The sequence below is a fragment of the Mus caroli genome, chromosome 16 (assembly GCF_900094665.2).
Source record: "Mus caroli chromosome 16, CAROLI_EIJ_v1.1, whole genome shotgun sequence".
Lineage (NCBI taxonomy): Eukaryota > Metazoa > Chordata > Mammalia > Rodentia > Muridae > Mus > Mus caroli.
Window position 1 is genome coordinate 27,577,229 of NC_034585.1, and position 13,545 is coordinate 27,590,773.

The 13,545-nt window shown below is 50.1% G+C and overlaps 1 protein-coding gene across 4 annotated transcripts in view; it reads right to left on the reverse strand.

Moving 5' to 3' along the window:
- Positions 1-7,700, reverse strand: part of Tmem44 (transmembrane protein 44) — a 39,019-nt gene extending 31,319 nt beyond the window's left edge. For 2 of the 4 annotated variants that reach the window (XM_029470836.1, XM_029470837.1), the window contains exons 1-5: positions 7,491-7,681; positions 4,709-4,835; positions 2,406-2,499; positions 939-1,102; positions 663-749 (exon numbers count right to left, since the gene is read on the reverse strand). In XM_029470836.1, the coding sequence (XP_029326696.1) occupies positions 663-749; positions 939-1,102; positions 2,406-2,499; positions 4,709-4,835; positions 7,491-7,627 (609 nt within the window). In that variant the 5' untranslated portion in view covers positions 7,628-7,681. Of the gene's footprint in view, positions 1-662; positions 750-938; positions 1,103-2,405; positions 2,500-4,708; positions 4,836-6,439; positions 7,268-7,490 lie in introns of those variants that run through there. The other 2 variants (XM_021185409.2, XM_029470838.1) reach the window with 2 other exon arrangements.
- Positions 7,701-13,545: the final 5,845 nt, after the last annotated feature.

Consider the following 13,545-nt stretch of genomic DNA (forward strand, 5'->3'; position numbering starts at 1 on the left):
TTTCTTAGCTGTTGCCTCCTCTGGTCCCACTCTCCCTCTGCACCACTGTGAAAGACTACCTGCAGCCTGACCCTGGAATGGTTTCTGCCCTCACACCATCGCAGCACAGGAGCCTTCTCTCCTGCTTCCCACCCCAAACACTTGCTTCCTCTATTCGGAGAGCAAGGAAACCTCCCTCCCACCACACTATGATCTGTATCTTCTGTGGGACTCAGAGCTCCGAGGGACAGGTCCCATTAGGCACCAACAGGCCTAGCTCGTAAGTCTTCCCTCAGCCCAGAGATCTGGAAATATCTGCTGATAAGGCCTTGGGTAGCTAACCAAGTTGGACTTCCTGTGTCTTTCTTGTTCTCTTGTGAGCCTCTAGTTTGTTCCACCCCTGTGACCTTTTCCCGTAAGGAGAAACACCCAGCCTTCCTGGAATGTTCCTGTGGGTCTCAGGACTGTACTGTTTAGCCATGGACCTTAATAAACACACACACACACACACACAGACTCACTCACACATACACACACAGACCCATGCGCATACACCCCTCACTGCTGTCATATACTGGCTCCTCAGAAAAAAACACATGTGCGCCCCACACAGGGACATCACACCTCCAGGATCTCCTGATGCCCCTAGATGCCCTATAGCCCCAGCCCCAACCCAGTCTCACGATATTGGAGAATGGAGGGATCCGGGATGCCCAGGAGCCAAAGGCAGCAATAGCACCCAGCAGGTAGCCGAAGACTTCTGGGTTTTCCTGCAAGAATAGATGTGCAGAGACTGTGCGTATGTTCCAAGGAGCAACAGACCAGACGCAATCTCTTCTACTATTAGAAGGTACCTCTTTCCAATGGCAAGAACCCTCACCCTTTCCCAGGGCACCAAGTAACTACGCAAGGAGGGAAGTGACCTGTACCACCCCATATTGTCATACATTCAGCCTTACCTGCAGAAGGTTTCCCAGGAGCCTCCGTTGTGGCCCACGGACTGGGGCTGGAGCCTTGGGGATAGCAGTCCAGATTGCCCAGCCTGGACCCAGGCTCAGAGGCAGAGCCAGGGCGAACACACTGGCTCTAAGATGCCTTCTTCTCCTCTCCCTGCTGCTCTGACCTGCAGGAAACACCAGATCTCCCATGATGCTCCTGGAAGATAAAGCTCCCAAGGAGATGGCTGGTGAGGGAGAAACTGGTGGACTCCAGTCTCTGCTCTCCAGTCTTGCTAAAGCAGGTCCCGACTCCCTTCCAATCCCTGTGGTCAAGTTCCTCTTCCAGTACCTGCCTCCCACCCACAGAGGATGGTGCCCATATCTCTTGGGAGGATTCTTTCTTTCTTTCTTTCTTTCTTTCTTTCTTTCTTTCTTTCTTTCTTTCTTTTTTTTTTTTTTTTTTTGGCTTTTCGAGACAGGGTTTTTCTGTATAGCTCTGGCTGTCCTGGAACTCACTCTGTAGACCAGGCTGGCCTCGAACTCAGAAANGTAGACCAGGCTGGCCTCGAACTCAGAAATCCGCCTGCCTCTGCCTCCCGAGTGCTGGGATTAAAGGCGTGCGCCACCACCGCCCTGCTGGGAGGATCCTTTCAATGCTAGTAGGTAAGCATGACCAATGACCACGTTCCAGTCATCTCTGTCCCCGACACAGATAAGTGACTGTGTTTCAAGCCCCCTGCTCTGTAAGCAGGAAAAACAGCAATGAGAAAGAGGACATTCTTGCAGGCTTCCTTAAAACACAATCTTCTGAGGATTTTATAAAACATTTCTCTCCCAAACTACATGGACCTGTTTGAGGACATGTTACCTGACCCACTGATGCGACCGACCATCCAGCTTTTGGACAAGAGTCTAAGAACACTGCATTTTTCCCCCCTCAGGAACCCCCAATGCTACGTACTCAGGGCTGTTCACCCTGTCTCAGTTCCTCCAGCCCTGCTCTCCCCCCCCCCCCNGGTTTCTCTGTATATCCCTGGCTTTCCTGGAACTCACTTTGTAGTCCAGGCTGTCCTCAAACTCAGAAATCCGCCTGCCTCTGCCTCCCGAGTGCTGGGCAGCCCTGCTCTTATAGAGGTGATCCTGTCTGTTTCTGCCATTCATTTCCAGAAACTGTGGAGCTTGGCTTGGTCACCCAGACTTGCACACTGTCCCCTGAAGCCATCCCTGCCCCTGGCCTTGGCCCATTCTTGTTTGCTTATCTATGCCACCAGGCCTGATGTCACAAGCTTTCCTATTGTTTAAGCTCATCTCTCCCTTTGAGTTTATCTCCCAGGTGCCCGCTAGAGTAACTGTTTAGGGCCCCATCTTTCTCATGTGGCTGAGGGCAGGCATCTCATTCTTTTGCCTGTGTCTAGAGGGATCTGGTTCAGGCATGGGCACCAAGCAAATGAACGAAGGCAAAAGGGGTGGCCATATGCGCACACTCACCGGACTTGGACTTGGACTTGGATCCACAGACAGGAAAGAGAGTGAACATGAAGTTCATGAAATCGATAGCTGCTAGGTAGGCCCCAGTGAACACCTGGAAGCAAACGGAGACAGTGATCAAGCGCACGCGTGCGCGCGCGCGCACACACACACACACACACACTAACCACAACATTGCTGTCCTGGTATCCCCTCTACTACTGGGCTACACTAAGGCCGCATGTCCATCTATATCAGTCTCTCTGCGATGCCTTCCATCAACCCAGAGATGGATCTTTTGATGGGTCAGGAGACAGGTTCTAAGTTGCACAGTTGCCAGGCAGTAGAGACAGACTGAGAACCCATTCCTCTGCATCCTACTCTATACTCTTTCTGTGGTACAGGCAGCCTTTTCTGTGGAGCTATATCTCAGACACCAACACTCCCTGAGCCTCAGTTTCCCCATCTGTAAGACTGGCACACAACAAGATCTCCCTCAAAGACTGGCCTGTAGATTTCTGTAGACAGTTCATGGCAAGTGTTTGGACCAGGACCTGGAGATAGTTGACAGTGTCAAAGACAAAAGTATCATCAAGGGGAAGAGTGGACATTGTGACTTTGGAATCCTGGCCCTGGTACTTATTAGAGGGTAACCTTATAGAAGCTTTGCTGTGCCTCAGTTTCTACCTCTGTAGCAGTTGGGAAGATGACAGGAGCCACATCATAGGAAAGATTCAGGAGAGAAAGAGTTAATACACAGGGGGACCTTAGTGCCAAGGATGCAGTTAAATAGTTAACCAAACTCCAGTCAGCCATTCCTTTTGGACATGAACAGAGCCTCCTTCTATCCCACAAGCCAAAGGGAAAGGGAACCTGTTTCAGAGACAGCATAGCACTGTTCTAAGCAGGTTCAAAACTCTGGACTTGTGTCCTGACCACAAGGCTGCCTGCCTTTATCTCTGCCTGTGTGGCCACAAAGACAAAAAAAAACAAAAAACAAAAAACAAAAAACAAAAAACAAAAAACAAAAAACAAAACCCACAAGCTCCTTGCAGTCAGGCTCTCAAAAATATTCCTTGGGATATGTGTTTAGGGTGAGAGATCCTTTCCACTTTGGGGAAACTAGCAACTGCTTTTCCCTACACCAAGTCCCACATCAGCATCTCGTGAAGGAGAGGGCGGCCATTGCCAAGTCTCAGCTCCGTAATCAGTAATGACAATGACTGTGTGTTGAACATCTACTAAGAGCTGTGTGAAGTGACAGTACAGCAGTGAGTCCCTGTCCGTGAGAGTCATTCCCTGTGATGGCTTCAAGGAGAATGGCCTCCCATGGGCTCTCATGCTTGAACACTTGGTCCCCAGTTGGTGGAACTGTTTGGGAAGGATTGGGAGGTGTGGCCTTGTTGGAGGAGTGTGTCACTGGGGGTTGGGATGCGAGTCTTGATATTTCAAAAGGCTGATGCCCTTCCCAGTGTCTCTTTCTGCCTCCTATTTGTTGATCAAGATGTGAGCTCTCAGCAGTTCCTGCCTCCATGCTTTGCTCTGCCGTCATGGACTCTGACCCTCTAAAAGCATAAGCTCAATTAAATGCTTTCTCTTATATGTGACCTTGGTCATGATGTTTTGTCATGGCAACAGAAAATTAACTAAACCTGGTGGCACACACCTTTAATCCCAGCACTTGGGAGGCAGAGGCAGGCGGATTTCTGAGTTTGAGGCCAGCCTGATCTACAGAGTGAGTTCCAGAACAGCCAGGGTTACACAGAGAAATCCTGCCTCGAAAAACAAAACAAAACAAAACAAAACAAAACAAAACAAAACAAAACAAAACAAGAGATGGGAGCTTGGAGCACTTTTGGAAGAGATGGGTTACAATTTCACAAAAGGGAGGGTTGCAGGTTGCTTTTTTTTTTTTTTTTTTTTTTTTTTTATGTGTGTGTGTGCTTGTGTGTGTGCATGCCCTGTGTGTGTGAGTATTCTCCGAGAAGAAGCCGAGGGACCCCCTGGAGCTGGAGTTATCCATGGTTATAAGTTACCTGACATATGTACTGGGAACCAAACTTCAGTCCTAGGGAAGAAAGGTGTGCGCTCTTACCCACCAGGGTCACTCTAAGCCCCGGAAGCCTTGTTTTAGAAGGTGACTTTGAACAAGTGTTTGAAGAAGGTGATGGCATTGAGCCATGTAGACACAGAGAAAGAGCACTTCAGAAGACAGAAAAGACCAGGTCCAGGTTCTGAGAGGAAACTGCTCTGCAGGCTAAGGGAAAAGACAGAGGCACCCGTGACTGCAGCAGCAGAACAAGCCAGGTCTGTGTGGGACATACCTGGATCGTGAGCTGCCTGGCCAGAATCGCCCCCACGGTGTCACACAGACTTGTCAGGAGGCAGAATGCAGCACACAGTGCCGACTGGTCTTGGCTACACTTCTTTGTGCATCTCAGGTAGAGAATCCTAAGACGATGCGACATGAACAGAACACGGGGGCTGTGAGTTCAAGGGTAGGCCAGAGAACACACCTAGAAAAGGCAGCTGTCACCTCTGTTCTATAAAACACAGCCTCTCCCAGGTATAGCACACACACACACACACACACACAAACACACACACATATTATGGAACAAGATCTGCTGGGAACTGAAGATCTCCTGCAAAGATGCCGTCCTCTTCTACAAAAGGGGGAGACAGAGACAGCTGACAAGGGCCGTGTACCTCAGATTCTTACAAGCCTCAGCATGTTTTGAAACACCTTAATCCTAGCACTTGGGAAGCAGAAGCAGGGGTTTCTGAGTTCGAGGCCAGCCTGCACTACACAGTAAGTATTAACTTTAAGGAGAGATGGGGGCTCTTTTCCTTTTCCTCTTCCAAATCAGGCCCTTACAAGCTGGCTGTCAGGTTTTTTCTTTTAAAGATTTATTTATTATATGGAAGTACACTGTAGCTGTCCTCAGACACTCCAGAAGAGGGAGTCGGATCTCATTATTGTGAGCTACCACGTGGTTGCCGGGATTTGAACTCAGGACCTCCGGAAGAGCAGTCACTGCTCTTAACCACTGAGCCATCTCTCCAGTCCAGCGGTCAGGACTGAAAGGGAAACAGGATCTAAAAGCCACCCTAGCACTGCAGCTAACTATAGTGGTAATTACCTAAATTTAAAAGGCGATTTGTTTCTTTGAAATTAGAGTCAGATCCGCCTTACCCATCTGTGCAGTGGGTGGCAGCTTCTTCCAGCTGAGCAATTTGAGCATATTCATAAAGCAGGGGAAACCAAACTGAATAACAGCATGGTGCTCTGGGCTCCTCTCCCTAGGTCTCCAAACTGCTGGCTTTTCTCCTACAGCCCCTCTCCCTACCTTCATGAACCTGGGTCATACAGTGGGCAGGGCCTCTCTGGCAATATCACCAGTGCCGTCACCACCACACTTGAGTTTCAGTAACCATGCTGGATTTTATAGAGAAATGGGCTGGGAGCGGCTTCGGCTTCATCCGCTCAGGCAGTGTGGTTGGCTCTGACTCCATAGATTAGGTTCTGAGCATCAGTCCCAAGGATCATAATTACAGAAGGAAGGCTGTTGTTACCCAACACCTTAAACATCTCTGGGTCTGCCAGCCCCAAGCCTGAAGCTCAGGGTGTCACCCGTCAGCTATAAATCTAAGCTCTGGGTATTGAAACCAATGCAAGCTCAAGGAGTGAAGACTGGTCGGGTAAGAGATGTGGGCCCAAATGAACAACGCTTTACTTCAACCTTTGCTTTGGAGAGGAGACCCTGTAGCCTGGGGTGATGATGTGAGCCAACGGCAGGCCTCTAGCTTCACTGCTCGGGGCTTTACCCTATGCCCTGTGCTCTCAGGGGCCAGGACTCCCAGACTGACTTTAACCTAGCAACCTGCCCCCCAAGATCCATTCTCTGCAGACAGACAGGGGGAGAGGGGTTCAGGAGTGGCCGGGTACTAAGAACAGAGAGGCACATCTAGCCTCAAGCAGGGCGAAAGTCGGCCATTCTAGGCACACTAGTTCACCTCTGTAAGCCATGGTTTCCAGGGGTGAGCATGCCTACCTGTGTTGGCTGCATAGGATGGCTAAGGAACAAAGGAGACCATGCGTGCAGAGCCCTCTACCTCAGAGAGCTCAATCCCTGATGCCTGCCTGAATCACAGGCAGGATTATTATTCACTCAGGAAGCAGGCTCCTCATCCGATTGATAACAGCACCTGCCTTAGGGACAGGGGCAGGCGGGGAGCAAGAGGACAAAGAAATGCAACTCAGGCCCAGAGTGTCTGTACTGGACTCCAGTCTCTAGGCAATGGACTGCTGACTCTCTGAACCATTACGGACAGTCTTGAAGGGGTTGTCCACCGAGCGCTAAGGTGAGCCAGTTGCAGGAGTTGGGATAGAGGGATGCTGTACACTCTCCCCCACCTGGGTATCTTGGGTGGCACCACCCTGGAAACTGTCTCTGGGTTTCTGTGCGTGGGGAAAGAGTGGCTGAAGACCTGGAGGCTATGCTCTCACAGAATCCAGGCTACAGGGATTGCCTGGCCAAACAAACCACTGGGAGACAGACAAAAGCAAAAACTGTGGCCAGATCACCACTGCCACACCTCTTGTCAGCTTTGGATAAATTAAAAGTAGAAAACGTCGAGGGACTTGCTAGGGTCCCTAAGGGTGGGTGGTAGAGCCAGAGCAGTAATGGTGTTTAATGAGCACTTATTAAGTCCTTTGCCTGCTATGCCTTATTTAACCCTCACATTCATTTTATGAGGCATATCCTCATTCACAGGAGATCCAAAGGCTTACACTTGCTCCCCTCACACTGCCAACAACCAGGAAAAGGCTGACAATAGAAGCTATTCCAAGCCCCGCATCCACTGCACCATCCAGCCTCCTGCTACCGGCTCGCAGCCCAGCTTCCTCGGTGCGCGGAGTCCAGAAAGGACTCCACTTCAGTCCACAGAGCAATGTCAGATCCGAACCCGGACTTGAGCTACCTACAGGACGCCCCCTTTACGCCCCTTCCTCCTAGGCTTCCTAGAGGAGCTGAGGCGAGTGACGCCCAGTCGTCCCCGCGGGTGGCCCGCCACCCCTCGCGCGGGTCCCGTCCCCATTACAGCGTGTGGGCAGCGATCCAGCAGCAGGCGGCGCAGATCCACAGGCCGAAGGAGATGCAGACGCGGCGGCGGGCGAAGCAGCGCTCCAGGTAGTCCCAGTTCCAGAGCGGGGGCGCGGCGCTAGCCCCCTCCTCCATGGCCCGGCCGAGCCTCCGCCGACCCCGGGGAAAGTTCCCCGACCGCGCGGCTCCCCAGCCTCGCCTATTGTGGGGCTCTGCGGGGTGCAGGCTGCCCCCTAGCGGTAGAGCCGCGCGCGGCCGCCGCACAAAGGAGGGCCCCGCCAGCACCCAGTCCCTTTGCGGGTTCGCCCGGTTCCAAAGCCAGACAATACTCTGGCGCGGACCAGCGCTCATGGGTGGATGGAGGGAACCCCGAGGAGCGTTGTCCCTGGTTGAAAAGATGCAGCACAAAAGTGTGGGGTGGGGGACGGAGGGGGTACACATTGCCTCTGCTTCCTCCTTCTCCTCTGCTGAAGCTGTCAAGGGCACGCCTTGCGCCATCTCGGCCAGAAAGGGGTTAAACTTGAAATGTGCCGCTCCCATCCAACCACGGTGCCGCACAATTCAGGTACATGGATGGTTTTTCGCTAAAGCAAACCATTAGAATGTTTACAAATTGTCTTCGATTTCAGTAAGTTTGCTTAGAGCACAGCTTGACGGTGGCTTCACTGTTTATTTACTTTTGAGGCAGGGTTTTGCCACGTGGTCCAGGCTAACCTGGAGTTCACTGTGTAGCCCCGGTGGGCCGCCAACTCAAAGACTCTTCCCGCTTCAGGTACTGGGACTGTGCAACAGCCATCCACCTTGATGACTACTGCAAAGAAAACGCTGTGGTCTAAATGATCACACGCACTCCAATTCCATATATTTAAATTTAGCCACAAAGCCAGGAGTGGTGGTGCACACTTTTAATCCTGGCAGTGGGAGGCAGAGGCAAGAGGATCTATAGGTTCAAGGCCAGCCTGGTCTACAGAGTGAGTTCTAGGACAGCCAAGGCTACACAGAGAAACCCTGGCTATGCGGGGGTGGGGTGGGGTGGGGTTGGGTGGGGAGGGGAGGGGTAGGGTGGGGGTGTAAGGGAGAAACATAACCACCAACATGGTAGTATCACGAGGGGCGAAAGTGTTTGCTGCCAAGCCTGAAAACCTGGGTTCAATCCCTGGGACCCATCTAATGGAAGAGAGGAAATAACTGACCACACATATTGTCTGAACTCCACACTTGAGTGCACACATACAAACACACACAGGCATGCACACACACAGGCACATATGTGCAGCTGTCAGTGCATGACGGTGTAGCCATGTCTACTACATCCCCTCTGCTGTCATGGACTGGAATTCACACTCTGCTCCCTGGAGCTGGGACTTGGAGCAGAGAACTGAACCTATCTTTAGAATGTTCCTACTTGCCTGTCGGTGGTGGCGCATGCCTTTAATCCCAGCACTTGGGAGGCAGAGGCAGAGGCAGGCAGATTTCTGAGTTCGAGGCCAGCCTGGTCTACAAAGTGAGTTCCAGGACAGCCAGAGCTACACAGAGAAACCCTGTCTTGAAAAACAAAAACAAAACAAAAAAAGTTCCTACTTAAAATCCAGACAATGGCACCTGCCTTCGTCCTCCTGTGACACTAGAAACCCTGAGGTTCAAGGAGTGACACATACCACCAATGGAAGTTAATCTTATTGTCATCCTAAGGAAGCTGGGCTCTAAGATAGGGAAGAAAACTCAGCTGATGTGATGGGAGGAAGACCATGGCTCAGCTTCTTGTTCCCTCCCTCCCTCCCTCTTGGGCTGTCTCTCTTTCTCCTATGTGCTCATCTCTCTCTCTCCCTCCCTCCCCTGCTCCCTCTGTGGGTGTGTCACTATGTGGCCCAGGCAAACCTGGAACTCTATATAAATCAAGCTAGCCTTGAGCTCAGAGTTCTGCCTGTCTCTGCCTCCAATGCTAAGATTAAAGATGTGTGCCACGTTTGCCAGGCAGCGATGGCACATTCCTTTAATCCCAGCACTCTGGAGGCAGGGGCAGGTGGATCTTTGAGTTCGAGGTCAGCCTGGTCTACATTGCAAGTTTTAGGACAGTCAGGGCTACACAAAGAACCCTGTCTCAAAAAACAAAACAAGAAAGCCCCAAACATACAAACACTCAAAAGATGTCCTCCACCTCACCCCAGCTTACTTTTAGCTTGCTTTTTTGAGGCAAGGTGTTACTATGTAGCCCAGGCTGGACTGGCTCTTGCATGTGGTAGGACTCTGAGTGGGTTTGTAACTGCTGCTGATCTAGCTCTTTGTTGTACAGACTTTCTGTTTCTTCCTGATTCAATCTTAGCAGGTTGCATTGTCTAGCTTGTCTTATCCATCTCTCTTCTCTAGACTCACTCAGCTGGCTACTTGCTGCTTCCGCTTGTGTCTAACTGAACTGGTCAAAAGCCAAACTCCAGTTTTCCCTCCCTAAATTCCAGCATTTGGTGTCAGCCGAGGGTTAAAACTGTCACCTGCAGCCAGGATACTGTCAGACTGGCCTGAGGAAAGCACCTCTGAATGCTTGGACCAACAGTAGTAGTCTACCATCGTCCCCTCCCTGGAAGCTCCCCCAGTTTCCTTTTCCAGGCCACTGAGAGCCCAGCAGCTTAGCCCCTGCCTTTTGGCCGTGGTCCAGACTCTGCTGAAAAGAAAACCTAGCAAGAGCCCTGAAGTGCTTGTCCTCCTGGGCAGTGGGCCACCAGGCTTCTCCCAGGCATTTCCTGCTGGCAGTGGTGGTGCGGCCTCAGGCATTGTCCTGCTAAGAAGGAAGGGCTGAGCCCGGGGCCTCCTGCCGGAGCTTCCCTTTTGGTGAGGGCCCAGTGTGGTGGCACCAGGGTTCCGACAGCCTCTCACAAAGTACAGCCAGGGAGAGGAAGGGCTGTGGTGGCAAACAGCCTTCTGTGAACAATCCCAGGGTAGGAACAACACATCCCACAGGGGTCTGTTCCCTGCTGGAGAGAACTTGGCTCAGAGAGAAACCTTTGGAACTGATACATTTCCAGTCTTTTGTTCTATGTTGCCTTTTTTCAGATACACAGATTTGAACTTGTGATCTTCCTGCCTCAGTCTCCCAAATGCTGTGACTTCAGATGTGCACACCAGCATGCCAGGGTTTTTGGTATAATTCTCTACTTTTAAAGATTGCTTCCAAGTTCTTCTTTTTTTTTTTTTTTTAAAGATTTATTTATTTATTATATGTAAGTACACTGTAGCTGTCTTCAGACACTCCAGAAGAGGGAGTCAGATCTCATTACGGATGGTTGTGAGCCACCATGTGGTTGCTGGGATTTGAACTCTGGACCTTCGGAAGAGCAGTTGGGTGCTCTTACCCACTGAGCCATCTCACCAGCCCCCCAAGTTCTTCTGGTAGTTTATTTTATCCATTTACATCCCCCCTTTCTCTCCCCCCCCAACTTGAAATTGCTGCTATTGAAAGACTCTGAGAGGAGCCCCTAGAGGAGCCCCTCGCTCAGGCCTCAGGACAATACCGGACACCCAAGAACTCATGATAGACCGAGCTTGTTGCAAACCACATGAGGCTTTATTAGGTGAAAGCCAGAGCTCTGGGGACGACTCATATTCCACGCAGGGGTAAAGGAGTCGACCTCAGGGGAAAGAGGACCCAGTTTTTATAGGCCCTCAGGGGGGAAAGGAGAAGGGGGGGGAGTAAGGGATTTCCAGATCTAAACAATGTCTATTCTAAAATGATTGATTCCTCAAGAAATGGGTATGGGAGGGAAACAAGGAAAGAGTCTAATGAAGGTGCAGCACTCCGGATTGGCCCCCCCGACTATGGTTGCTAGGGAGATTTCCCGACTCTTTCCCAGCAACCAATATTACAAACACCTGGCAGTGAGGTGCAGCAATGGGCACACACCTGGTCAGAACATTGGCAGATACACAGGTTCGAGGAGCGGCCAGAGCATTGTGCACCTCTATTTTTCTAAATCAGTGAAGCTACTTCTACTAACAATGAAATCTATTTTGCCAATTTCAGGGCTTCTGTGACCTTTTACATTCTGTCAGGATCTTTCACTATCATGACATTTAAACTCAGGCTCAGGAGTGTGTGTCTTCAAGGACACCTTTCTCCCCCATTTTTTGAATATTCTATGAGTTCAAGACTCCTTTTAAAAGTTCAGTGCAAGCACCTATAGTTCCAGCACGTGAGAGGTTGAGGCAATAGGATCACCACAAGTGTAGGGCCATCCTGCTCAGCTACGTAAGGGAAAGAAGGTCGTGGTTCCCACCTCTGGAACAGAGCCATCAGGGTGTGGGCCTCCATGAGCGTTGATGGTGGCTGTGAGTATGAGGCTTGTTTGTATAATAATGTATATTTTCATGTTCCTCCTTTTTTTGTTTGTTTGTTTTTGTTTTGTTTTGTTTTTTTGAGATAGGGTTTCTCTGTGTAGCCCTGGCTGTCCTGGAACTCATGCCTTGAACTCAGAAATCTGCCCTTCCTCTGCCTCCCGAGGGCTGGGATTAAAGGTGGCACCACCATGCCCGGCTCTCATGTTCCTCCTTTGAGGAATGTCCCCTATGTCAAGGTTAACGACTCCATGGTAATCAGAGACAGCATGAGTCCGGGAGGTGAGGTGTGTCTAATGTCTCAGCAAAATGGTAGAATGCTAATGAAAGACCTTAGTGGGGAAGACCCCCACTCACAAGTCCTGGGATGGCGTGCACACCCAAGGAGACCATCTTGATGTAAATACATGAGGTAGTTAAATGACGAATCTCCGGGCCGACAAGTATCTCACGCAGGAGACAGAGGAGTCGACTACGAGGCTCAGAAGCTAGGGGTTTATATATAGAAAAGTTGGGGGCAGGGGGAAGAATTGGCGCGGTTATACACAATTGGACAGTTTAAACATCAGCAAATTGTATGTGCAGAGCAAGGTAATAGCAATTCTGAGGGGCAGGTGTTTAACTTGGCTGAGATAGTCTGGATGTCTCTGTACGTCTCTATCTTTATGGCCAGCCAGTTCCTGGAATGACTTAACAGCAACAGTCTTTGTTCTTTGCCTTTGGCCCCAAAAAGCCCTCTTAACTAACAAGCTGCATGAGTCATGGACCTTGAACTTAATTTTCTTTCACTGTGACCTTCAGGACAGTCATTAAGACTGTGGGAAAGAACACTGAAAACATGAGTTCAAAATTTTTTTCTTAACTATACAAAATATAAGAATGCAATATGAATTATATGAGGGGCTTTGGGAACCTAGAAAAATAGAGGCAACTGCACTATGAGCCAGCTTGACAGGAAGGTGCAAGGGCAGGCAGATTTCTGAGTTCAGGGTCAGCCTGGAACAGAGGGAGTTTAGGTCCAGGCCCAGGCATGGTAGGGATGGTAATTCCAGGGCAGGGTCCCACCCAGCTATCTAATTGTAGCTTGCTGTCTCTTTTTAACAAACAAGGGGCTGGAGTCCTGGGATGCTGATTTATGGGATAATCAAAAGGTAATGACTAGGGTAATAATTGATGACTGATTGATATGTATTGATTGATATGTAAATAAAAAACTGGGCTTTTGATCTGCAAGTGATGTGCTATCCAGAGAGTTTTTAGAATAGCAAGGAAGAGCAGAACACACAGAAAGAGCTCTCGGAAAGCTGGCTCGAGCAGAACATGGGCCATCAGCTTGTAACCCAGGATATGACTTTGAGTCATTTGTTTTTTCGCTCCCAGACACCCCTTCTCTCAGAACCCCTCTCCAAACTAGTCCTTGGCAGTTTTCCTAATACAAGATCCAATTGTGCATCCTTAGTCCAGGTCTCTTGTGTTCAAAGGTTGGACTGCATAATGGTTTCCTCGTAGACCTGGTGATGTCAGATGTGTTTGCCATGATACACAGTGGCTGTGTGCACTTTGGTCACTCTAGTAACGGGCACACATATCAGGTACTGCCACTTTCCCTGGTGTCAACTTGGATCTCTTATTTAGGAGACATCAGCCACCTCTCCACAAGTACTAAGTAAGTGATGGTTTAAAGTCCCATGAGGGCCAGTAAACTGGCTCAGTGGGGAAAGGCATTT